The 22,560-nt window shown below is 42.0% G+C and overlaps 3 protein-coding genes and 2 pseudogenes across 4 annotated transcripts; 2 read left to right on the top strand and 3 right to left on the bottom strand.

Annotated features, from left to right (window-relative positions):
* The first annotated feature begins 4,309 nt into the window (after positions 1 to 4,309).
* Positions 4,310 to 7,179, top strand: LOC104723960 (protein OS-9 homolog). Of its 2 annotated transcripts, none has more exons than XM_010442390.3 (8): positions 4,310 to 4,600; positions 4,693 to 4,769; positions 5,723 to 5,926; positions 6,012 to 6,083; positions 6,190 to 6,284; positions 6,372 to 6,438; positions 6,517 to 6,623; positions 6,791 to 7,179. In XM_010442390.3, exons 1-8 carry the CDS (start codon positions 4,507 to 4,509, stop codon positions 6,921 to 6,923), a joined length of 849 nt encoding a protein of 282 aa, XP_010440692.1. In that variant the 5' UTR covers positions 4,310 to 4,506; the 3' UTR covers positions 6,924 to 7,179. The 2 variants fall into 2 exon arrangements, with proteins under 2 accessions (XP_010440692.1, XP_087329507.1); XM_087473381.1 differs by having other exon boundaries at positions 4,325 to 4,600; positions 6,740 to 7,179.
* A 491-nt stretch (positions 7,180 to 7,670) lies between these two features.
* Positions 7,671 to 11,898, bottom strand: LOC104728178 (uncharacterized). Its single transcript, XM_087472577.1, has 3 exons — positions 9,497 to 11,898; positions 8,199 to 9,422; positions 7,671 to 8,079 (listed from the first exon to the last, which is right to left on the bottom strand). The coding sequence occupies exons 1-3, from the start codon at positions 11,896 to 11,898 to the stop codon at positions 7,671 to 7,673; spliced, it is 4,035 nt and encodes a 1,344-aa protein (XP_087328703.1).
* A 525-nt stretch (positions 11,899 to 12,423) lies between these two features.
* LOC147934302 (uncharacterized) lies at positions 12,424 to 16,651 on the bottom strand. Its single transcript, XM_087472576.1, has 3 exons — positions 14,250 to 16,651; positions 12,952 to 14,175; positions 12,424 to 12,832 (listed from the first exon to the last, which is right to left on the bottom strand). Exons 1-3 carry the CDS (start codon positions 16,649 to 16,651, stop codon positions 12,424 to 12,426), a joined length of 4,035 nt encoding a protein of 1,344 aa, XP_087328702.1.
* Positions 16,652 to 18,779: 2,128 nt separating this feature from the next.
* On the top strand, positions 18,780 to 19,399 carry LOC147934301 (uncharacterized protein At1g43920, Chloroplastic pseudogene; annotated as a pseudogene).
* Positions 19,400 to 19,557: 158 nt separating this feature from the next.
* On the bottom strand, positions 19,558 to 22,500 carry LOC147934300 (uncharacterized; annotated as a pseudogene).
* Positions 22,501 to 22,560: the final 60 nt, after the last annotated feature.

The raw sequence follows: 22,560 nt of genomic DNA, 5'->3' as shown, positions 1-22,560 counted from the left end.
AAGCTTTGCAGTCCATCCAGAAGTTCGCTTTTTGACACGATCAATAATATAATCAAACATCTCTGCTTTTTTCCGCCCAAATTGTTCAGGTAATCCCAGATATTTCCCATTTCCACCATGGTTTGGAATTTGAAGTACCTCTTTCAATCGATTTTGTGTTGAACCATATACCCTTGAGCCAAATGTGATCATTGACTTTGAAGTGTTTATCTGCTGACCCGAATAATATTCATAAACATCAAAAGCCTCTTTTAAAGCTTTACAATTGCAAACATTTGCTTGACAGAAAAACAACGAATCATCTGCAAATTGTAGATGAGTTATTGCAGGTACACCAATTCCAACTCTAATCCCTCTAATGTCTCCAATATTTGCTTTTGACTTTATCAAGTGGCTCAGTATATCAGCACAAAGTATATACAGATATGGGGACAGAGGATCTCCTTGTCTTATTCTCCTCTCAGGTAATATTGATCCATGTGGTGAACCATTTATTAAGACAGAATAATGAACTGATCTTACTATAGCCTTTATCCAACTAATCCATTTGTCACAGAAACCAAACAAACGCATAGGTGCTCAAGGAATGTCCATTCTACACGATCGTAAGCTTTACTGACATCAGTTTTCACCGCCATATATGAATTAGAAGCCCTCTTCCGAACTTTCAGTGCATGCATTAACTCATGAGCAATCAGTATATTGTCTGTTATTACTCTGCCAGGAATGAAAGCTGCCTGTGAATCAGAAACAATAGCATCCAAATGTTTCTTTAAACGCATTACCACACTTTGAGATGATTTTGTACAAAACATTGCATAATGCTATCAGCCGAAAGTCTGATAGTGTCACTGGATTTTCTATTTTGGGAATCATGCAAATGTTTGTATTGTTGATTCCAGGTCTCATTGTTGAAGTGAAAAAGAAATGTTTAACCTCGTCTATCACATCTTGACCAACTATATCCCAACATTCTTTGTAAAATCGTGTCGTTAGACCGTTGGGGCCTGGGGCCTTATCATCACCAATTAAACAAATGGCATTGGAGATTTCAGTGTCAGTAATATTCTGTGTTAGTTCTGCATTGATATCCTGAGTCACAGTTGGTGTAAAATCAGCAAAGTCGATTGGAGAGACTTGGACTCCTGAAGATGTGTAAACCCCCGGAAAGTAATGTTCTGCATGTTTCCCAATCGATGTGTCTCCCCGGATCTCTGAACCATACGCATCCTTAATGCTTGTTATGTAGTTCTTGGCATATCTCGTTTTTGCATAAGCTTGAAAAAAACGTGAGTTCCGATCTCCTGCTGTCATCCATTTAGCTCTACTCTTCTGTTGCCAATAGATTTCTTCTTCATGGTATGATTTTTCTGCAATTCATTTAGATGAGATATATTTCGTCTGGCATTTCTGTTTTGGCTCGACATGGCTTTATTTATTTTGTATTGCAGGTTCTCTATTCGTTGAGCTGAGTTCATTGATGTGCTCTGTTTGAAACGTGATAGAGCCTGTCTACAATGACGAATCTGATCCGTGATCAAGTTATTCTGTCCAGGCTTGCTGTTAGCCTTCCAACTCACGACAACAGAGTCTTTGAAACCCGGATGATGGATTAGCCGCTTATCAAAACGAAATGGTTTCTTGACAATGTATTCAGCTAAATAGATATCAATTAGCACTGGTTTGTGGTCTGAACCTGTATAATCCAAAAAATGGTTTTCTAAATTTGGAAACAGTGAAGACCATTCTCCATTGATGAAGACACGGTCCAAGCAACATCTCACAGTATGCCTATAACGTTCACCAACCCATGAGAAACAATCTCCAGTTGATCGCATGTCTTTTATATCACAGACTGATACCATATGTCGAAAATTTCTGAAACTCCATTCATCTCTCATTGGTCCTCCCTTCTTTTCTGCATTGGATAGTATCTCGTTGAAGTCACCAATCAACATCCAAGAATTTGTTCTATTTATTTCCATATGCTCAAGTCGTTCCCATAAAACATGTCTTAAACTTGGGTTTGGGTGACCATAAACACATGACAAATAGAAACAAACATCATAATACTTAAGTTTTACATCAATCATATGATCATCCTTACATACATCGGATATCGTTACAACATTCGTCTATAATAAAGCTAGACCTCCACTTCGACCTTGTGGAGGTTGAGTTATTAGATTAGGATATCCTAGAAAGTCAGCCAGATCCTTTATTACATTACACACATTTAGAGTTTCGATTAGAAATAAAACATCACACCTAGTAATACGACATAAACGTGCTATACGCATATGAGTCAGCAGCGTTCCAACACCCTGACAATTCCAGAAGGCGACTCTCATGGTGGCATTGGGGGTACCGGGCCCCCCGCGCCTCCTTCAGTTGGTGAACAAGAACCCTGTGATTCAGATGCCTTCTTTTTCTTTCGGATATGGCTCAGGACCACCTTATCCTCTGCAGACTCCACTTGGCGATAGTAAGCCTCAAAGCTGACTCTCTTCCTCTTCAGTCCCGGTCAATTTGCATTGTCAGTTCCTCTCTCAAGAAAATCCTGTGTACCTCTCTCCACTTTGACATTGTTGCAGAGTTTGGCGTGTAAGTAACGAAGTCGTTCAGCAGTAAGTTTAGTATCCTCGAAAACACTTAGTGATGTTGTCATCGAGGAATCACCGGTCTTCTGAGCATGAAACGGTTCAGCCGTTTGTAAGCCTGGTATTGGAATGTAAGGATCCACTGTCTGCAGTGTGTTCGCTGAGTCAGATTCCCTGAGAGGCTCAAAGTGACGGTCTAAATCATCATCATCAGCATCATCATCATCGTCACTTTCCATGCCATAAACATTGCCATGAGGGTTGAGATCACATTCCTTTATGTCATGTAGGAGAGAACCACACTTGGTACATAAATTCTTGAGCTCTCAAAACGAAATTGGATTATCGTGTTGACATCCACAACAAACTGGAAATTCCTTTTGAAACGCAGAGGTGTATCTATGTTCCAATCCATTCTAACCCTAACAAACTCAACCGTTCTAGCATTCTCATCGAAATCAACCTCTTGTACAAGACCAATATGATTCCCAATGTACCTGGCCATGGCATTCGAAAGATAAAGCAGGGGATTCCTCTGATTTGTACCCAAAAAGGAATGATCTTCATCTCTTCATTCGTGATGTTTGGATACCATCTATGAACCGTCACCATCCAGTCATTGAATGCCCAAGGATCACACGATAAGACAAGATTCATCTCTGCCTTAGACTGGAAGATGAACTTTGCCTTCCCATTTCCCAGAACACGTCCATAACAAGATCTTGGCAGTCCCCAAACCCGCGGAAACAACAAGAGAGAAGTGATTCTGTTCTGCTGCTCTTGCACAGAATTCCGACGGAAGAGGCACCAGAGTATCATCGAGACCCAAGTCAAGATCTTGCATAGAATTCCTTAAATTGTCACCATTGTCGATTTCTTGTTGTTGTTATTGTGTAGCAGAAAAGCGAGGGAGAAATAACAGACATTAACTGAGAATTTATAGATATTCGGCCATAGCGGTTTATGATGGTAGTTATCATCCGTGAAATTAGGATACGAAAAACTGCCATGGAAGTTACCAGACAGAGGGAAACCGTCAATTTGGACTATAAACTGATACAAATTGACTGGAAAAACACTCCAAAAAAGAGAAATAAATCGACAACACAAATAACCGTCGTCGCCCATAAAATCGACTTCTTCACAGAGAGAAGTAGGCATTTTTTTTTCTTGTATTTTTCAATATTGAAAACTACATATAATGACAAAAGACGTAATATTGTCAAACAAACATCACCGTGATATTCATATGAGTATAAACTATTATAATAATCTTCCCATGAACTTTTTTTTTTATTATAATTAATCCTCTCAGTTTTAAGATGTAACTTAAAAATGACATTTTCTTGATTAACGATAAAGAACATTTGTTTTCTGTAAAGTTTAGAAAACCACTTTTTAACAAATTTTACTATGGTCTCTGTTTACAAAATTTATGTGGATCGAGCCAATCCATCTTATATTTGTGTCCTAAAAATGCTTGACATAAGACATGAAATGGTGTAATCTTCCGAGACTTAAAAATTTTCCATTGTTTTTTGTTTCCTATTTAAAAATATAATAAGAACATAAAACCATCTTTAACTTAAATTCAAAACTCATTTCCATTTTCATACCCTTTTTTTTTAATTTTTATTTTTTTTGGATAAGGTTGATTAAACCGGTTTTAACGAACGCAATACAAATACGCCTCTGGTTTAATAGAATTTCTTTCCGAAAATGTTAACCGATGGAATTACATTTTTGTCGGGTCATATAACATTACGTGTCGAATTTTAATTGGATGAACTGCGTGGACGTCTTATTATTAGTCACATCGCCGTAGCTAATAAAAACAAGCGACGAGCGATCTCATCGTCTTACTTCGCCGTCCGGTGCTAAGAAGCTTCACAATCTGAGTGAGAAGATGAGAATCACGCGAATCTTGTTATGTCTTGTAATACTTGCATTGTCTTCAAGCTCCCATGTCCGGTCCGATCAGATCTTCCCTGCTCATCTAGGTCTATTATCACTTCCTCTCTCTCTCTCTCTTCTCTTCATTTCCGATCAAAATTCGAGTTTAGGTAATGAATAAAAATGTTTCATGTATTAGTTGGAACGTTCAGCAGAAACAATCGTGAACCAAAGTACAAGATTGAGTTCCTTCCTCAAGATTCACCTTTTCACCCGGTAATGACTCAATCTTCAGATTTGTATTTTCAAGCTTAATTTTTTGAATAGAGTTTCGCTGTGACTTTGGCGTTTTATTAACTAAGTGAGAATATATGGTTATGGTATGGTGGATCATGGGCGTTGTGTTGTAGTCACATATTTGATAGTTTCAAAGCTTTTTTTTTTTTATTGCATTTTGATCTTAGTTATAGTGAGTAGAGATAGTTGTTACATAGATTTCCTTGTGATTTTGCGTTATGATTCTCATTTTATTGTTATTAACAAGGTGATAATCTGAAATCTATGGTTATGGTGGATAAGCTTGGGCGTTTTTACCACATTTTATATAGTTTTTGAAGCTTGTTTTTGCACTTTGACCTGAGTTACTTTGAGTGGAGGTAGTTGTAAGATAGATATCCCTCTGTGATTTTGGCGTTTTGATTCTCTAATATTGTTGTTTGTAGGGTCATAATCTGGAATCTATGGTTATGGTGGATAATTGTGGGGGGGGGGAGGGTTTTTTTTTTCACTTTGACCTTAGATACGTTGAGTAGAGATAGTTGTAAGTTGTAACATAGAGATCTTTCTCTGAATTTGGCATTTTGGTTCTCTAATATCGTTGTTTGTAGGGTGATAATCTAGAATATATGGCTCTGGTGGATAAGTGTGGGAGGGTACTAATTAGATTGTTTTGAAGCTTATTTTTTGCTCTTTGAACTGAGTAGCTATGAGTAGAAATGGTTGTAACATAGAGGCCCCTTTGATTTTGGCGTTTTGATCCTCTAATATTGTTGTTTATAGGGTCTTAATCTGTAGTCTATTGGTTATGGTGGATAAGCGTTGGTGTTTTTAATCACAGTTTAGATCCATTTGTAGCTTATTTTTGCACTTTCACATTAGTTACAATGAGTAGATATAGTTGTAACATTGAGATTCTCTGTCGTTTTAATCTATGGTATTGTTTATAATAGGGTGAGAATCTGGAATCTATGGTTATGGTGGATAAGCATGGGGGTCGATTTTTATGTTACCTACCAAAGGAGGAAAAAGCAACAAGTGGATGGACTTCTACTCAGCAAAATATTAGTACTGTGATGATGGACACACACAAACAGGTGAAGCTAAGGACTCCTGATGAATTGCTCCAATCACTTAATGAAAAATGTCTCATTAGGGTAAGCGCATTTTAAATAAAAATGGTTTCTTTTGACACTGATTAACAAATTTCTATAACACTAATCATTCACTGGATATGAGCAGCAAGAGGGTTGGTGGTCTTATGAGTTTTGTCATCAGAGGTATGTACGGCAGCTACACGTTGAGGATGAAAAGGTTTGCTTTTCTGATTTCTCTCTATTTTTATCACTTGTTTCTCTTCTTTAATCCTACAATCACTCACTGTCTAATGCCTGTGGCCCTTGTATCCTAACCACTGCAGATTGTTCAAGAGTTTCTATTGGGTACTTTTGACCCAGAGGCAACTGCGGCTTTTAATCAAACTGTATCTGGTGCTTCCACTGATGCATCTCAGAGGTATAAACCGAGGTTTTACATAACCTTTATAGCAGCAAAAAGATATATCTCAGCTAATCTCTTATTGTGTTCTTGTTGTTGTTGTAGGTATCACTCTCATGTATACACCAATGGGACCACCTGTGATCTTACTGGATCACCCCGAGAAGTCGAGGTATCTAATTTAGTTTCCTGCATTGCATTCGGACTCATTTGCCTTACGATTCATTATACTTGAAATTGCTCTACGCAGGTGAGGTTTGTATGCGCGGAAACCAGGGCAATGGTCACTTCAATCACTGAGTTATCCACTTGCAAGTACGCACTGACTGTTCAGTGCCCAACCTTGTGCAAGCATCCGTAAGTAATGTTATTTCCCGTAAGGCCAATTTCAAAGTGAATTTTCTTCCTGCTCAATTAAATGTCCACATCAGAATGAAACCATATGTTTCATCTTGCATGCTAATTACCATTAGTTGAAACACGAGTCACCGCTTGATAAGTAAGCTGCTTGTGGGGGATTGTAGGCTGTTCCAGCTAGAGAAACCAGTGTCACACACAATCCACTGTAATGCGATCCCAGTGGAAGAAGATGCAAGAAGAAACAAGGAAGAAGAACAAGTTGTAGGCGAATCACCTAAGATGATAGCTGATTCTTGAAAAATCACAAGAGTAAGAGTTAAACAGCGACTGTACATAAAAGAACTACTACATATCTCCATTGTCGGTGTTACCTGTAGTTTTGATTGGGAATGCTTTCCGGTAGGATGATGATACTCTCTCTCTCTCTCTCTCTCTCTCTCTCTCTGTAACCTTTTGTGCATACTAAAAGCAGCATTTCAATTAAAGGCACTGATCAATTAGTTGTGATTCAGAGACGGCAATGGTTGATTGACACATATATGTTTCCGCTTAACTAGTGATTTTGTTAGCGTGTTTGTTCTATATCGAGAAAGGGAAGTTATATTTGTAATCAAAGAATATTTGTTCACGAATCGATCTTCAAAGTAGATAGATATATGATAACTAGAAGACCAAAAAGGTTTTCCTCAGAATGCCATTTTGCTTCTGCTATTGTTAAGCTTTGAACAGTGGAACTAAGGGAATCAAAGCTTTAATCTGAATAGTACTTGAATATTAATTCCAAAGATAGAGTATTGCTCTCAGATTACAAGAAAAACTCTCAAAAACCCTTATAAAGAAGATTACAAAGACAACGATAATGAAAGTAGAGATCGTAATCCTCGCTCACATCCCTCGGATTCCTCTCTCACCACTTAGCCTCATGTCGGCTATACTCTCATCATAATCATCATGCCCCAAAACTGCTGCCTCTAAACTTTATTTATACTTAGAATTGCTTTTGCTCCAAGCTTAGCTAACCCTTCTCACGTGTGAAGTCTTCATTCAACGGCCAGGTGTATCTTCACACGGTTTGTCAACGTTCTTATCCCCAATCTTCCTTTTTCTAAAATAGACCCTCTGCAGCTTATCAATACCCCCTCCCTCGAAACGAAGCTTGTCCCCAAGCTTGAATGAAGGAAACTGTGTCACCAGATCGCTAACTGTAACCCAGGTGTTTTCATGGGCGGGAAGACCATGCCAATGAATCAGACCCTCCAAATACCCTTCAGCATTGTAGCGAGTGTCTAGCAGCTCTGCTGGCTCGATACTGAAATCTTCAATGATGTGTGAAACGATGTGTTGTACCACAGTCCTGCCCAAGAAAGGAAACGTTGCCATGTCCGTGGGTTGGAAGAAGCCAAGCAACGAAGGTAAGCTTCCAAACAACGATTGAGGACCTCTGATTGACCATCTGTTTCAGGATGGAACGCGGTGCTGTATTTGAGTTTAGTACCTGCCAGTTTGAAGCATTCTGTCCAAAACTTGCTGAGAAAGATCCTGTCCCGGTCAGAGATAATAGACACAGGGTACCCGTGGAGACGAATAACCTCTGTAACGAATTTTTGCGCGACATCCGCGGCTGTGAACGGATGTTTGAGACCAATGAAATGGGCAAACTTGCTAAGTCTATCCACCACCACCAATATAACATTGATACCATTCGAGAGAGGAAGACCTTCGATGAAGTCCATTGTTAGATCCTCCCATATTTGATTTGGAACGGGCAATGGCTGTAACAATCCTGCAGGAGACAGGGTAGACGACTTATGAGTCTGACAAACTTGACATTCAGCCACCAGACGCTGAACATCTTTCACCAACCCTGGCCAATGGAAGGATTGTTGGATGCGTTTCAATGTTTTCAGAACCCCAGAGTGTCCTCCAAGTTTACCGTCGTGGTACTCAGACAGAATGAGTGGGATGAACCGAGAGTCCTTTGGTATGACTAACCGATTCTTGTACCAGAGCTTGTTATCTCGTACTGTATAACCCGGAGTGGTCAGTGAACCAGTGTTGATGGCTGAGATGGTGTCCTGAAGCTGAGCATTCGTTTCGATCTCTTTAAAAATGTCCTGAAGCTGAATAACTGATGGGGTTGTGAGCGCCAGGATCGACGACGAGAGCTGAGGGAAAGTTTGTGGAGGGATGCGGGAGAGTCCATCCGCTGCCTTGTTATCGATGCCTGGTTTGTAGACAATGTCAAAAGAGTAGCCCAACAGCTTGCTCAACCATTTCTGGTATTCTAGAGAAACTTCCCGTTGCTCAAGCAGGAACTTGAGACTTTTCTGGTCTGTGTGCACCAGGAATGTCCTGCCCAGGAGATAGTGACGCCACTTTTGAACAGCCAACACTATGGCCATGAGTTCGCGTTCATAGATGGGTTTAAGTTGTTCCCTTGGAGTTAGACCATGGCTGAAAAACGCAATAGGCCTGTGGTCTTGCATGAGTAATGCCCCGAGGCCAAACCCGGAGGCGTCAGATTCCACCACGAACACTTTAGTGAAATCGGGCAGAGCGAGAATTGGAACAGACGTCATAGCAGCTTTCAGAGTTTCAAAGGCAGTGGTAGCTTGAGGAGACCAAATGAACTGATCTTTGCGCAACAAATCAGTGAGAGGTTTAGCCAACACTCCGTAACCCTTGACAAAACGTCTGTAATAGCCTGTGAGACCTAAGAATCCGCGCAACTCCTTAACGGACTTTGGAGTAGGCCAAGTTTGCATTGCCGCAGTCTTAGTTGGATCAGTGCAACCCCTTGAGCCGAAATTATGTGTCCCAGGTAATCCACCTGATCCTGACCGAAGAGGCACTTCTTGCGATTGGCAAACAATTGTTGGTCAGAGAACACTTGAAGAATCGTGGTGAGGTGGGCGATGTGCTCGTCCAGAGTCTTGCTGTAGATGAGAATATCATCGAAAAAGACTAGGACAAACTTGCGAAGAAAGGGCCTGAAAACTTCATTCATGAGGGCCTGGAAGGTTGCCGGAGCATTGGTGAGGCCAAAAGGCATCACAAGGAACTCAAAATGTCCATCATGAGTGCGGAAAGCGGTCTTCTCAACGTCCTCTTCTTTCATTCGGATTTGATGGTACCCTGACCTGAGGTCCAGCTTCGAAAATATTTGAGCTCCACACAACTCGTCCAGAAGCTCGTCAATCAAGGGGATGGGGAACTTCTCCGCAATGGTAGCTCTGTTCAGAGCTCTGTAGTCGACGTAGAAACGCCAGGAATTGTCTTTCTTCTTAACCAGCAAAACAGGGCTAGAAAAAGGGCTCGTACTCGGTCTAATGATACCCGCCTGTAGCATTTCGTGAACTAACTCTCCCATGGCCTCCTTGTGTGCATGAGGATAACGGTATGGCCGGACACTGATAGTTCCCGAGTGAGGAAGTAACTTGATTGAGTGTTCCCTACCTCGAATTGGTGGCAACGTAGTTGGGGAAGCAAAAACATCTGCAAACGTATCTAGGACTGTGGACAGAGGTTCAGGCAGAGGTGAGAGCACTGCGGAGGGTTTACTGAAGGAAGGTACAACAGTAGTCGAGAAAGTCTTGAGAGACATCTTGGAGACATGAAGATCCAGTTCACCACACAACGTTTCACGACGACCTCTATGCCAGAAGGAGATTGTCTGTTTATCCCAGTTGACATCACAGTCACCCAAGGTTCTGTGCCAAGCCATGCCCAGAATAATGTCCACATTGGCCAGATCCAAAGTAACCAGATCACCGTTAAACTCAACCCCTTGGACGGAGAAACTGACCTGTCTACAAACTCCCGAGCCTCGCACTGTTATGCCTGTGCCTAGGATGATATGTAGCCCCGTCGTCTTTTCATGTCCTACTCGAAGTTTAGCTGCCAAGCCTGGTGTGATGAAATTGTGAGTAGCACCACTGTCGAGCATAACTACGATAGGTTGTTTGCCAAGAGTGCCACGCATCTTCATGGTATGTTCGGAAGAGATACCCATGTATGACGCATAGGATAGTGACATCAGTTGAGGTTGATCCTCGTTGTTCCCTGTATCCTCAAGTTCCACCATGTTTTCCTCTAAAACCTCCATTTCATAACCGTGAATAACAGCCATTACCTGAAGTTCTTTGTTAGGACAGACGTGACCCTTAAAGTAGCGGCCATCGCACTTGAAACACAGTCCCCGACGCCGTTTCTCGTCCAACTCTGCATCTGTGAAATGCTTACGAGGTCTTGAGGTGGTCGCGGGTGGGGGTTCACGCTGACTATGCTGAATGGTGACAAAAGGTTTCGACTTTCCTCCTCCAGAGTGTGAAAAATTGGATTGGCCACTCTCCTGGTGATGTTTAAGTGTACCTTTGTCTGACTGGAGTTCCCGCAATACCACTCGTCTGATGAGGCTTGATTCCATATCGCGTGCTACCCCAACCATCTCAGGTAAGCTCTGTGGTTTCCACATGTGGATGATCTCTTGCATCTCCAAAGACAACCCATTTAAGAAAATACCCTCCAACTTGTTATCATCTAAGCCTGAGACTTGAGAAGATAGGTCTTCGAACTGATGGATGTATTCGGCAACTGTACCGGTTTGCTTAAGGCAAAAAAGGCTCTGACTTGGTCCTCTGCTTTTGAGATTCCCAAATCGGAGAAGCAACCTTGCCTTAAACTGTAGCCAAGATTGGAAAGGCAGACGGTTAATCTCCCAGTTGTACCAGCTCAGGGCATCGCCGGTGAGGCTGACAGAGACCAGCTCCAGTCTGTCGGCATCGGTAAACCCACCCATTCGAAAGAAACGCTCAACCCTAGCGATCCAGCTGTAAGCTTCCGTTCCGTCAAATAAAGGCATCTCGACATTTTTTAACAACGACTCACGCGGATTTGGACCCCTCTCGTAGGTGTCGCGCATGGCAGGAGCGAGTTCCCGACGAACTGGTACGGAAGGCGGCGGTGGATCCGGGATGCGAGAATCTTGAGAAGGAGGTGTTTCGAGAAAGCTTGTTGACCCCTGCTCCTTCACTGTTCCCGGCGCCGGAAAAGAAGACAGCAAGAACTCGAGTTTTTTGTGGATCTCAAGCATCCTGTCATCGGAGGCGTTGAAACGCACCAGCATGGTGTCAAGCTTTTGATCTGAGAGCCGCTTCCCATCCTGGATTTCTTTGATTTGGAGGCTGAGGGTGCCCAGCTTGTCGTACACATCACCAAACATGTCCGCTTGTTCTTCCGTCGACGGGCTTTCGGCTATCGGTGACAACGTCATCGCTCTCTCTCTGTTTCTTCTGTTCGTTCTGAAGGAAGAAAGAAAAAAAATAGAAAGGGACAAAAATATCGAATAGACTCCTCTTTTGTTGTGTAAAGAAGGGATGATATTTTTGTTTTTTTTTTTGTGTTTTTTTTTTTTTTTTTTTTTTTTTTTCTCTCTCTTAGTGTCACCAGTCACAAACGCACCAATTTGTTAAGCTTTGAACAGTGGAACTAAGGGAATCAAAGCTTTAATCTGAATAGTACTTGAATATTAATTCCAAAGATAGAGTATTGCTCTCAGATTACTAGAAAAACTCTCAAAAACCCTTATAAAGAAGATTACAAAGACAACGATAATGAAAGTAGAGATCGTAATCCTCGCTCACATCCCTCGGATTCCTCTCTCACCACTTAGCCTCATGTCGGCTATACTCTCATCATAATCATCATGCCCCAAAACTGCTGCCTCTAAAATTTATTTATATTTAGAATTGCTTTTGCTCCAAGCTTAGCTAACCCTTCTCACGTGTGAAGTCTTCATTCAACGGCCAGGTGTATCTTCACACGGTTTGTCAACGTTCTTATCCCCAATCTTCCTTTTTCTAAAATAGACCCTCTGCAGCTTATCAATACCCCCTCCCTCGAAACGAAGCTTGTCCCCAAGCTTGAATGAAGGAAACTGTGTCACCAGATCGCTAACTGTAACCCAGGTGTTTTCATGGGCGGGAAGACCATGCCAATGAATCAGACCCTCCAAATACCCTTCAGCATTGTAGCGAGTGTCTAGCAGCTCTGCTGGCTCGATACTGAAATCTTCAATGATGTGTGAAACGATGTGTTGTACCACAGTCCTGCCCAAGAAAGGAAATGTTGCCATGTCCGTGGGTTGGAAGAAGCCAAGCAACGAAGGTAAGCTTCCAAACAACGATTGAGGACCTCTGATTGACCATCTGTTTCAGGATGGAACGCGGTGCTGTATTTGAGTTTAGTACCTGCCAGTTTGAATCATTCTGTCCAAAACTTGCTGAGAAAGATCCTGTCCCGGTCAGAGATAATAGACATAGGGTACCCGTGGAGACGAATAACCTCTGTAACGAATTTTTGCGCGACATCCGCGGCTGTGAACGGATGTTTGAGACCAATGAAATGGGCAAGCTTGCTAAGTCTATCCACCACCACCAATATAACATTGATACCATTCGAGAGAGGAAGACCTTCGATGAAGTCCATTGTTAGATCCTCCCATATTTGATTTGGAACGGGCAATGGCTGTAGCAATCCTGGAGGAGACAGGGTAGACGACTTATGAGTCTGACAAACTTGACATTCAGCCACCAGACGCTGAACATCTTTCACCAACCCTGGCCAATGGAAGGATTGTTGGATGCGTTTCAATGTTTTCAGAACCCCAGAGTGTCCTCCAAGTTTACCGTCGTGGTACTCAGACAGAATGAGTGGGATTAACCGAGAGTCCTTTGGTATGACTAACCGATTCTTGTACCAGAGCTTGTTATCTCGTACTGTATAACCCGGAGTGGTCAGTGAACCAGTGTTGATGGCTGAGATGGTGTCCTGAAGCTGAGCATTCGTTTCGATCTCTTTAAAAATGTCCTGAAGCTGAATAACTGATGGGGTTGTGAGCGCCAGGATCGACGACGAGAGCTGAGGGAAAGTTTGTGGAGGGATGCGGGAGAGTCCATCCGCTGCCTTGTTATCGATGCCTGGTTTGTAGACAATGTCAAAAGAGTAGCCCAACAGCTTGCTCAACCATTTCTGGTATTCTAGAGAAACTTCCCGTTGCTCAAGCAGGAACTTGAGACTTTTCTGGTCTGTGTGCACCAGGAATGTCCTGCCCAGGAGATAGTGACGCCACTTTTGAACAGCCAACACTATGGCCATGAGTTCGCGTTCATAGATGGGTTTAAGTTGTTCCCTTGGAGTTAGACCATGGCTGAAAAACGCAATAGGCCTGTGGTCTTGCATGAGTAATGCCCCGAGGCCAAACCCGGAGGCGTCAGATTCCACCACGAACACTTTAGTGAAATCGGGCAGAGCGAGAATTGGAACAGACGTCATAGCAGCTTTCAGAGTTTCAAAGGCAGTGGTAGCTTGAGGAGACCAAATGAACTGATCTTTGCGCAACAAATCAGTGAGAGGTTTAGCCAACACTCCGTAACCCTTGACAAAACGTCTGTAATAGCCTGTGAGACCTAAGAATCCGCGCAACTCCTTAACGGACTTTGGAGTAGGCCAAGTTTGCATTGCCGCAGTCTTAGTTGGATCAGTGCAACCCCTTGAGCCGAAATTATGTGTCCCAGGTAATCCACCTGATCCTGACCGAAGAGGCACTTCTTGCGATTGGCAAACAATTGTTGGTCAGAGAACACTTGAAGAATCGTGGTGAGGTGGGCGATGTGCTCGTCCAGAGTCTTGCTGTAGATGAGAATATCATCGAAAAAGACTAGGACAAACTTGCGAAGAAAGGGCCTGAAAACTTCATTCATGAGGGCCTGGAAGGTTGCCGGAGCATTGGTGAGGCCAAAAGGCATCACAAGGAACTCAAAATGTCCATCATGAGTGCGGAAAGCGGTCTTCTCAACGTCCTCTTCTTTCATTCGGATTTGATGGTACCCTGACCTGAGGTCCAGCTTCGAAAATATTTGAGCTCCACACAACTCGTCCAGAAGCTCGTCAATCAAGGGGATGGGGAACTTCTCCGCAATGGTAGCTCTGTTCAGAGCTCTGTAGTCGACGCAGAAACGCCAGGAATTGTCTTTCTTCTTAACCAGCAAAACAGGGCTAGAAAAAGGGCTCGTACTCGGTCTAATGATACCCGCCTGTAGCATTTCGTGAACTAACTCTCCCATGGCCTCCTTGTGTGCATGAGGATAACGGTATGGCCGGACACTGATAGTTCCCGAGTGAGGAAGTAACTTGATTGAGTGTTCCCTACCTCGAATTGGTGGCAACGTAGTTGGGGAAGCAAAAACATCTGCAAACGTATCTAGGACTGTGGACAGAGGTTCAGGCAGAGGTGAGAGCACTGCGGAGGGTTTACTGAAGGAAGGTACAACAGTAGTCGAGAAAGTCTTGAGAGACATCTTGGAGACATGAAGATCCAGTTCACCACACAACGTTTCACGACGACCTCTATGCCAGAAGGAGATTGTCTGTTTATCCCAGTTGACATCACAGTCACCCAAGGTTCTGTGCCAAGCCATGCCCAGAATAATGTCCACATTGGCCAGATCCAAAGTAACCAGATCACCGTTAAACTCAACCCCTTGGACGGAGAAACTGACCTGTCTACAAACTCCCGAGCCTCGCACTGTTATGCCTGTGCCTAGGATGATATGTAGCCCCGTCGTCTTTTCATGTCCTACTCGAAGTTTAGCTGCCAAGCCTGGTGTGATGAAATTGTGAGTAGCACCACTGTCGAGCATAACTACGATAGGTTGTTTGCCAAGAGTGCCACGCATCTTCATGGTATGTTCGGAAGAGATACCCATGTATGACGCATAGGATAGTGACATCAGTTGAGGTTGATCCTCGTTGTTCCCTGTATCCTCAAGTTCCACCATGTTTTCCTCTAAAACCTCCATTTCATAACCGTGAATAACAGCCATTACCTGAAGTTCTTTGTTAGGACAGACGTGACCCTTAAAGTAGCGGCCATCGCACTTGAAACACAGTCCCCGACGCCGTTTCTCGTCCAACTCTGCATCTGTGAAATGCTTACGAGGTCTTGAGGTGGTCGCGGGTGGGGGTTCACGCTGACTATGCTGAATGGTGACAAAAGGTTTCGACTTTCCTCCTCCAGAGTGTGAAAAATTGGATTGGCCACTCTCCTGGTGATGTTTAAGTGTACCTTTGTCTGACTGGAGTTCCCGCAATACCACTCGTCTGATGAGGCTTGATTCCATATCGCGTGCTACCCCAACCATCTCAGGTAAGCTCTGTGGTTTCCACATGTGGATGATCTCTTGCATCTCCAAAGACAACCCATTTAAGAAAATACCCTCCAACTTGTTATCATCTAAGCCTGAGACTTGAGAAGATAGGTCTTCGAACTGATGGATGTATTCGGCAACTGTACCGGTTTGCTTAAGGCAAAAAAGGCTCTGACTTGGTCCTCTGCTTTTGAGATTCCCAAATCGGAGAAGCAACCTTGCCTTAAACTGTAGCCAAGATTGGAAAGGCAGACGGTTAATCTCCCAGTTGTACCAGCTCAGGGCATCGCCGGTGAGGCTGACAGAGACCAGCTCCAGTCTGTCGGCATCGGTAAACCCACCCATTCGAAAGAAACGCTCAACCCTAGCGATCCAGCTGTAAGCTTCCGTTCCGTCAAATAAAGGCATCTCGACATTTTTTAACAACGACTCACGCGGATTTGGACCCCTCTCGTAGGTGTCGCGCATGGCAGGAGCGAGTTCCCGACGAACTGGTACGGAAGGCGGCGGTGGATCCGGGATGCGAGAATCTTGAGAAGGAGGTGTTTCGAGAAAGCTTGTTGACCCCTGCTCCTTCACTGTTCCCGGCGCCGGAAAAGAAGACAGCAAGAACTCGAGTTTTTTGTGGATCTCAAGCATCCTGTCATCGGAGGCGTTGAAACGCACCAGCATGGTGTCAAGCTTTTGATCTGAGAGCCGCTTCCCATCCTGGATTCCTTTGATTTGGAGGCTGAGGGTGCCCAGCTTGTCGTACACATCACCAAACATGTCCGCTTGTTCTTCCGTCGACGGGCTTTCGGCTATCGGTGACAACGTCATCGCTCTCTCTCTGTTTCTTCTGTTCGTTCTGAAGGAAGAAAGAAAAAAAATAGAAAGGGACAAAAATATCGAATAGACTCCTCTTTTGTTGTGTAAAGAAGGGATGATATTTTTGTTTTTTTTTTTGTGTTTTTTTTTTTGTTTTTTTTTTTTTTTCTCTCTCTTAGTGTCACCAGTCACAAACGCACCAATTTGTTAAGTTTTGAACAGTGGAACTAAGGGAATCAAAGCTTTAATCTGAATAGTACTTGAATATTAATTCCAAAGATAGAGTATTGCTCTCAGATTACAAGAAAAACTCTCAAAAACCCTTATAAAGAAGATTACAAAGACAACGATAATGAAAGTAGAGATCGTAATCCTCGCTCACATCCCTCGGATTCCTCTCTCACCACTTAGCCTCATGTCGGCTATACTCTCATCATAATCATCATGCCCCAAAACTGCTGCCTCTAAACTTTATTTATACTTAGAATTGCTTTTGCTCCAAGCTTAGCTAACCCTTCTCACGTGTGAAGTCTTCATTCAACGGCCAGGTGTATCTTCACACGGTTTGTCAACGTTCTTATCCCCAATCTTTCTTTTTCTAAAATAGACCCTCTGCAGCTTATCAGCTATCCAATAAAGCATATTGGTCCGTATTCAAAACCCCAACATTATTAATTTAAAAGTTTTGCTGTATTAGAATGGCTATTTTCCAACGTACAACAACAACGCAAAGCAGACTTTGTGGGCAATAGGACCACTTTTTAAACTAAACAAATCCCAAATCCTAGCTAATCCATAGAGGGATAACTGTTAAGCAATGGGATGAGGATCAGCTGGGTGAAATCCAGTGCGTGCCATGGAACACATCATATATAAACCCTTGTACAACAAAGGGATAGACCTTGGCAGAATCTAGAGAGTTTACTTTCCAATTTCCGGGCCATTACCGCAATAGAATGTTCTTTTTTTTTTTTCCGTCAGAAATATGATTATATTGAAATGAACGAGCTAGATCAATACGTAACTGCTTTTTTAGCCAAGGCAGCCGAGTTGTAGAATCAGAGTAAACACTAGAAGAATTACAACCATATTTTTGCTTATCTTTTATTGCTCTTGCTTAATTTGTTTTCTTTTTGTCAGCTATTTTAATCAATTGTTCTTTGAACAATAGTATTAATCAATCATTAATGTGTTTCTCATCTTTTGTGTGCAACATGAAAGAAGAAATAAAATAGTTTTAAGTTTTACAACTATATAAGCATATACTACATTGTAATTCTAGTTAGTTTAATAAAATAGTTTAAATTTTACACTTGACATAAGGCTCCGTCAAAAACCCATTCGAGTTTTTAACCAAGACTTCTGAACATCTCCAAGTATGTCTTCGAGCGTTGAGAGAACAATTTTGTTAAAACTCGTTTTGAGCACTTGTTTTTTTATTTATATGGTGTTGTTTGATCTTGGGGTTTTAATCAAGAATGAACAGTAAGTGTTATGATTTGTTGGTTTTTTAGTCAAGAATTTGTAGTATTTTAAAACAAATTCAACAATCAGATGGATGTTCATGAAAACGACTTTTATTAAACTATTTGTGTAATCCAGATTCGGAATTCATCAACTTTTTGTAATTATGGTACTACCAAATAATAGATTCTCAAAATGCATGTAATCGAAGGGAAAAAGCTGGTTTTCCCTCATTATTTACTACTGATTAATTAATAAGTGATAGGATGTGGTTATATCTTTGTTCTTAATTACGTTTTAAAGCTGTAATAATAAGGGAAAAATGTCGTTTTAACCACGAACTTAAAAAAAAACGCCATTTAAACCATCAACTTTGCTTGCGGTCATTTAAAACAAATAGTTATAGTGACTTCCTCTTTAAAACATGAAACATCATTGACCAAGCCAAAATCCCCAAGTCTTAATTTGGGATGACGTAGCAATTAACCCCCGTTAGCTCCTCTGTTACGCTGTCGTTAAAATAATCCGTTTGGAATTAAACGACGTCGTTTTATCCAGGATTCTGATTAAAAATTAAATCAGAAATCCCCAAATTTATCATCTTCGTTTTTTCCTCACAATTACAGCCCCAATTCTTCTTTTTTTTTATCTTCATCTCTACACGAACAAATCGAGTATGAGTTGCAATACAGGACAATCGAGTGGTGAGAACATAGGACGTAGGTGCCATGGTTTTCCTTCAAAATGTCATTGCGGCTTAGACATCACTATCTACACATCAAGCTCGAAACAAAACCCAGGAATACCTTATTTCCGTTGTCCAACCAGAGGAGATGTAAGTGATTCAGATATGATTCTATGTGTGTTTTTATAGTTATGTGATAATCAAAAATATTTCGTAAATGCAGGACCATTTGTTTAAATGGGTCAAAGATGGTGTTTATGAGGAGGTTGTTGAGGCTTTACCTAAATTGACAAACATTGAGAGCGAGTTAAACAATGCCAAATCTGAGGTTGATGTCGAGATTGATGAGTTAAAGGCTCGGATTGAAGTGTTGATGGATGATGTGATGTGGAGCAAAAGAGAAATTAAGAATTGGAAATTGATTATCAAATTGTGCTTGGTGTGTCTTTGTTTAACCTTTGTTGTAATAGTGATCCTAATGATTAAAACCAAAAAACCAACAATGCATCTTGGTTACTAGTGTGTTTGATGTGCGTTTTTTGGTGTTGTATGTTGTAATGTGGCTTTGGTAATGAGAAACTATGTCTTTGCTTCAGATAAGAGAGATTTAAAGTACCAAAGTGAGTTTAATAAAGAGAAAACATCCAGACAACAAACCATGATAAGACAGTAGGTTGAAACAACAACAATCCATTCTTCAAAAAAAAAAACAACATCACATTCAGAAACCTAATCTAGGAGGAACATTCAAATCATGTTGCAAAGCGACCTAGTCCTTGTCCTTGGGCTCCTTCAGCTTCCCCTTGGGATCCTTGAGTAGCTTGTGATCCAACTGTCGGGCCTTGTGATCCGTGAGCTTGCCTTGGAGGTCCTTGATGAGATTGTGATCCGTGAGCTTGCCTTGGGGGTCCTTGATGAGGTTGTGATCCGTGAGCTTGCCTTGGGGGTCCTTGAGATTGTGATCTGTGAGCTTGCCTTTGAGGTCCTTGATGAGTTTATGACACAATTGGTGGCCCTTATGATCCGTGAGCTTGCATTTGGGGTCCTTGACGAGATTGTGACCCAACTGTTGGCACTTGTGATTCGTGAGCTTCTTGTTCCTAAATAATTTGAGAACTTGAGTCATAACATATCCATACATGATTTGTATGAGGTTTATGAAAAGGAAAAAACAACATACCTGAGTTTTCTTTGGTTGACCTCTTGGTCTCTTTGGTACATTAACTAAGACAGTTGCATTCTTGCATGCTTGCTTGTTGTGTCCTTGTTGCAAACAATTAGAGCATGTCATGATTCTTTTTTCTCGAGACATCTTTGAAGTAGTTGAACTTTCATTCCTTCCTTTCCTCCTTGCATAGTTATTTGGCCTTCCTGGGTTGCCTTTTCTCATTGGTGGTGGCAAGACAAGCAACCTATTCAATCTAGGCCACAATGGCATCCCCTGAACAGGCATAATACCATCCCATTATGTTTCTTGCCACCTTATCTTTGTGTAGTAATCACTGACATAGTCCTCAACTTTTTCTTTCTTTCCTATTATCACACAAGCAGCGTGAATACAAGGGATTCCAACCATTTGCCACTTCCTGCAACCGCAAATTCTCTGATTCATATCAACCCTGTAATTAACACCATTCGAAGATACCTCATGAATATTGCGTCTGGCCATAAGTCTCTGGCAATTCCCTGCCCCAACTATCATTTTCTCAGTCTCCGCATGTGCTCTCTTGGTAAACCTTGTCTTCAGCCTATCAGCTATGAGAAACCACTTAGCATTCCTGACCATGCATTGCCTCCTAATGTCAACTAGCAAATCCAGCAAGGGCTTTCTCCTGGCTTGTCTGATAGTTCTGTTGAAGGACTCACTCAAATTGTTAAGGTTGTCATTGCAACAAGTACCAATCTTGAAGAAAGCTCTGGACCATGTTAGTGGATTCGTTAGTTGCAGGGTTGCATAAGCTTGAGGATTATACGCCTTTAGCTCTGCCATTCGATCAGCAAACTCTCCTGTCGTGTAGGCGCGTGCTATCTTCCAAAACAACCTTTGAAGTTCTTGATCGTGATTGTCCTTCTTCCAGTTATCCATAATGTGTTTACAACACTGTCGATGCTCAGCATGTGGAAGAATGTTATGTATAGCTTTAACTAGACCCTGCACACAAAAACAAAGACATTTGTTAGACCTTACATGTCAAACAAACAAACATAAAAAACCTTAAACATATAATGAAATGACTAACAGATTTTTTGTCTGAAATTAGAGCTATATCTGTCATTGTTTGAAGGCCCAAGCTGACTGAGAGATGTCTCACAAACCAGTCCCAGTTATCATCATTTTCAATTTCTACCACTGCCCAAGCTAGAGGAACAATCCTATTATCTCCATCCCTTCCTACTGCTGCTAAAACATGATCTTTAATATCCCATTTCAGAAAAGCTCCATCCAATCCTATGATGGGTCTACAAGTTTCTTTCCATGAATCTTTTTGGGATTTAAAACAAATGTATAAACGATAGAACCTTTGTTTGCTTCCAATTACTGGCCCATGGATTGTCTCTATCTCAAATTCGGACCCTATGTTCTGCTGCAACACTTCGGCTTGATAATCCCATATCCGTGCAAACTGAGATTCGTGACTTGCCTTTCTTGTCTTCATAACTTTGGTCTTCGCCTTTGCACACTGGTCTGGTGTCACTTCCAAGTTATATTCCCTATGAATCTCAGCAGCCATCTCGTATATGGTCATCTTTGGGTTCTTTCTCAGCCTTTCCTCAAACAAAAACGCAATAGAAGACCGCTTCAACATCTTCGTATAGCCTGACCTCCCACATATATGCTCATTCACAACTACTCTTATATGCATCTTATGCTTCTTCTTCTCATATGAGGCATAAACTCTCCATGGACATTGACGACCATCTTCATCTACATAACAACATTTTGCACCAACCATCAAAGCTTCGGATCTATTTAGTTAGATGTCATACCTTGTCTTCAATGAGTACATCAACACAGCAAGCTTAAATTCCTCAGGAGAGTTGAAAGTTTTCTCCACTGCTAGCAAAGACTCTGGATCGTCAACATCTCCATCACCGTTCCCTTCATTGTCGTTGTTGTCTGCTTCATCTTCGTCATCAGATGACAAAGGATCTGGAAGCTTGTCATCATCCCATACATCATCCCCGCTGTCAGAATCAGAACCAGCTTCTTCTCCCCTATGTGCCTCTGGGAAGTCGACTCCACTGTCTGCGTTAGCAACTTCTTCAACATCTAAACCACCGTGCACTTCTTCCTCTCCACCGTGCACTTCGAACTCTCCACCGTCTACTCTATCATCAACACCATCGAAGTCATCATCACCATATACCATGCAATCATCATCACTGTCATAGACCACTTCCGGCTCCATATCAGACTCAGGTTCAACAATTTTTTTTTTTGTTTTCGTCCTCCTATAACTCGACCTTTGCCTCTGGCAACAGACTCTGATACGCCTTCAGAAGGTCCACCTTGAACTTTGTCTTCGACAGACTCCGAGACGCCTTGCGGTGGAGCTCCATCTCCGACAACACTATTTGTTTCGATTCGCGGTGGAGCTGCATCTACATCGTTGCTATCATACACAATTAGAATCTGTGATTCGTCTCGTGATGGAGCTTCAATTCCATCTCCGACAAACGAAATAACCCCTTTGTTTCTCACTTTTGGCATCGAAGAATTAGGGTTTCGGATATTTGGGGATTTCCTTTAATTAGGGATTAGAATGCAATT

The sequence above is a fragment of the Camelina sativa genome, chromosome 11, assembly GCF_030686135.1.
Source record: "Camelina sativa cultivar CO46 ecotype springtype chromosome 11, ASM3068613v1".
Classification (NCBI taxonomy): Eukaryota; Viridiplantae; Streptophyta; class Magnoliopsida; order Brassicales; family Brassicaceae; genus Camelina; species Camelina sativa.
Note: the sequence above shows the minus strand (reverse complement) of the source record. Positions and strands in the feature narration are given on the sequence as shown.

What these genes read in the sequence shown, in the direction of transcription:
- LOC104723960 (XM_010442390.3), top strand. Translation starts at nt 4,507, where the DNA reads ATGAGAATCACGCGAATCTTGTTATGTCTTGTAATACTTGCATTGTCT. An exon ending in ATGAAAAATGTCTCATTAGG is followed by an intron (nt 5,927 to 6,011) that starts GTAAGCGCATTT and finishes GGATATGAGCAG; the next exon opens with CAAGAGGGTTGGTGGTCTTA. An exon ending in TACACGTTGAGGATGAAAAG is followed by an intron (nt 6,084 to 6,189) that starts GTTTGCTTTTCT and finishes TAACCACTGCAG; the next exon opens with ATTGTTCAAGAGTTTCTATT.
- LOC104728178 (XM_087472577.1), bottom strand. Translation starts at nt 11,898, where the DNA reads ATGACGTTGTCACCGATAGCCGAAAGCCCGTCGACGGAAGAACAAGCG. An exon ending in GTGTTCTCTGACCAACAATT is followed by an intron (nt 9,423 to 9,496) that starts GTTTGCCAATCG and finishes TTTCGGCTCAAG; the next exon opens with GGGTTGCACTGATCCAACTA. An exon ending in GAGGTTATTCGTCTCCACGG is followed by an intron (nt 8,080 to 8,198) that starts GTACCCTGTGTC and finishes ATCCTGAAACAG; the next exon opens with ATGGTCAATCAGAGGTCCTC.
- LOC147934302 (XM_087472576.1), bottom strand. Translation starts at nt 16,651, where the DNA reads ATGACGTTGTCACCGATAGCCGAAAGCCCGTCGACGGAAGAACAAGCG. An exon ending in GTGTTCTCTGACCAACAATT is followed by an intron (nt 14,176 to 14,249) that starts GTTTGCCAATCG and finishes TTTCGGCTCAAG; the next exon opens with GGGTTGCACTGATCCAACTA. An exon ending in GAGGTTATTCGTCTCCACGG is followed by an intron (nt 12,833 to 12,951) that starts GTACCCTATGTC and finishes ATCCTGAAACAG; the next exon opens with ATGGTCAATCAGAGGTCCTC.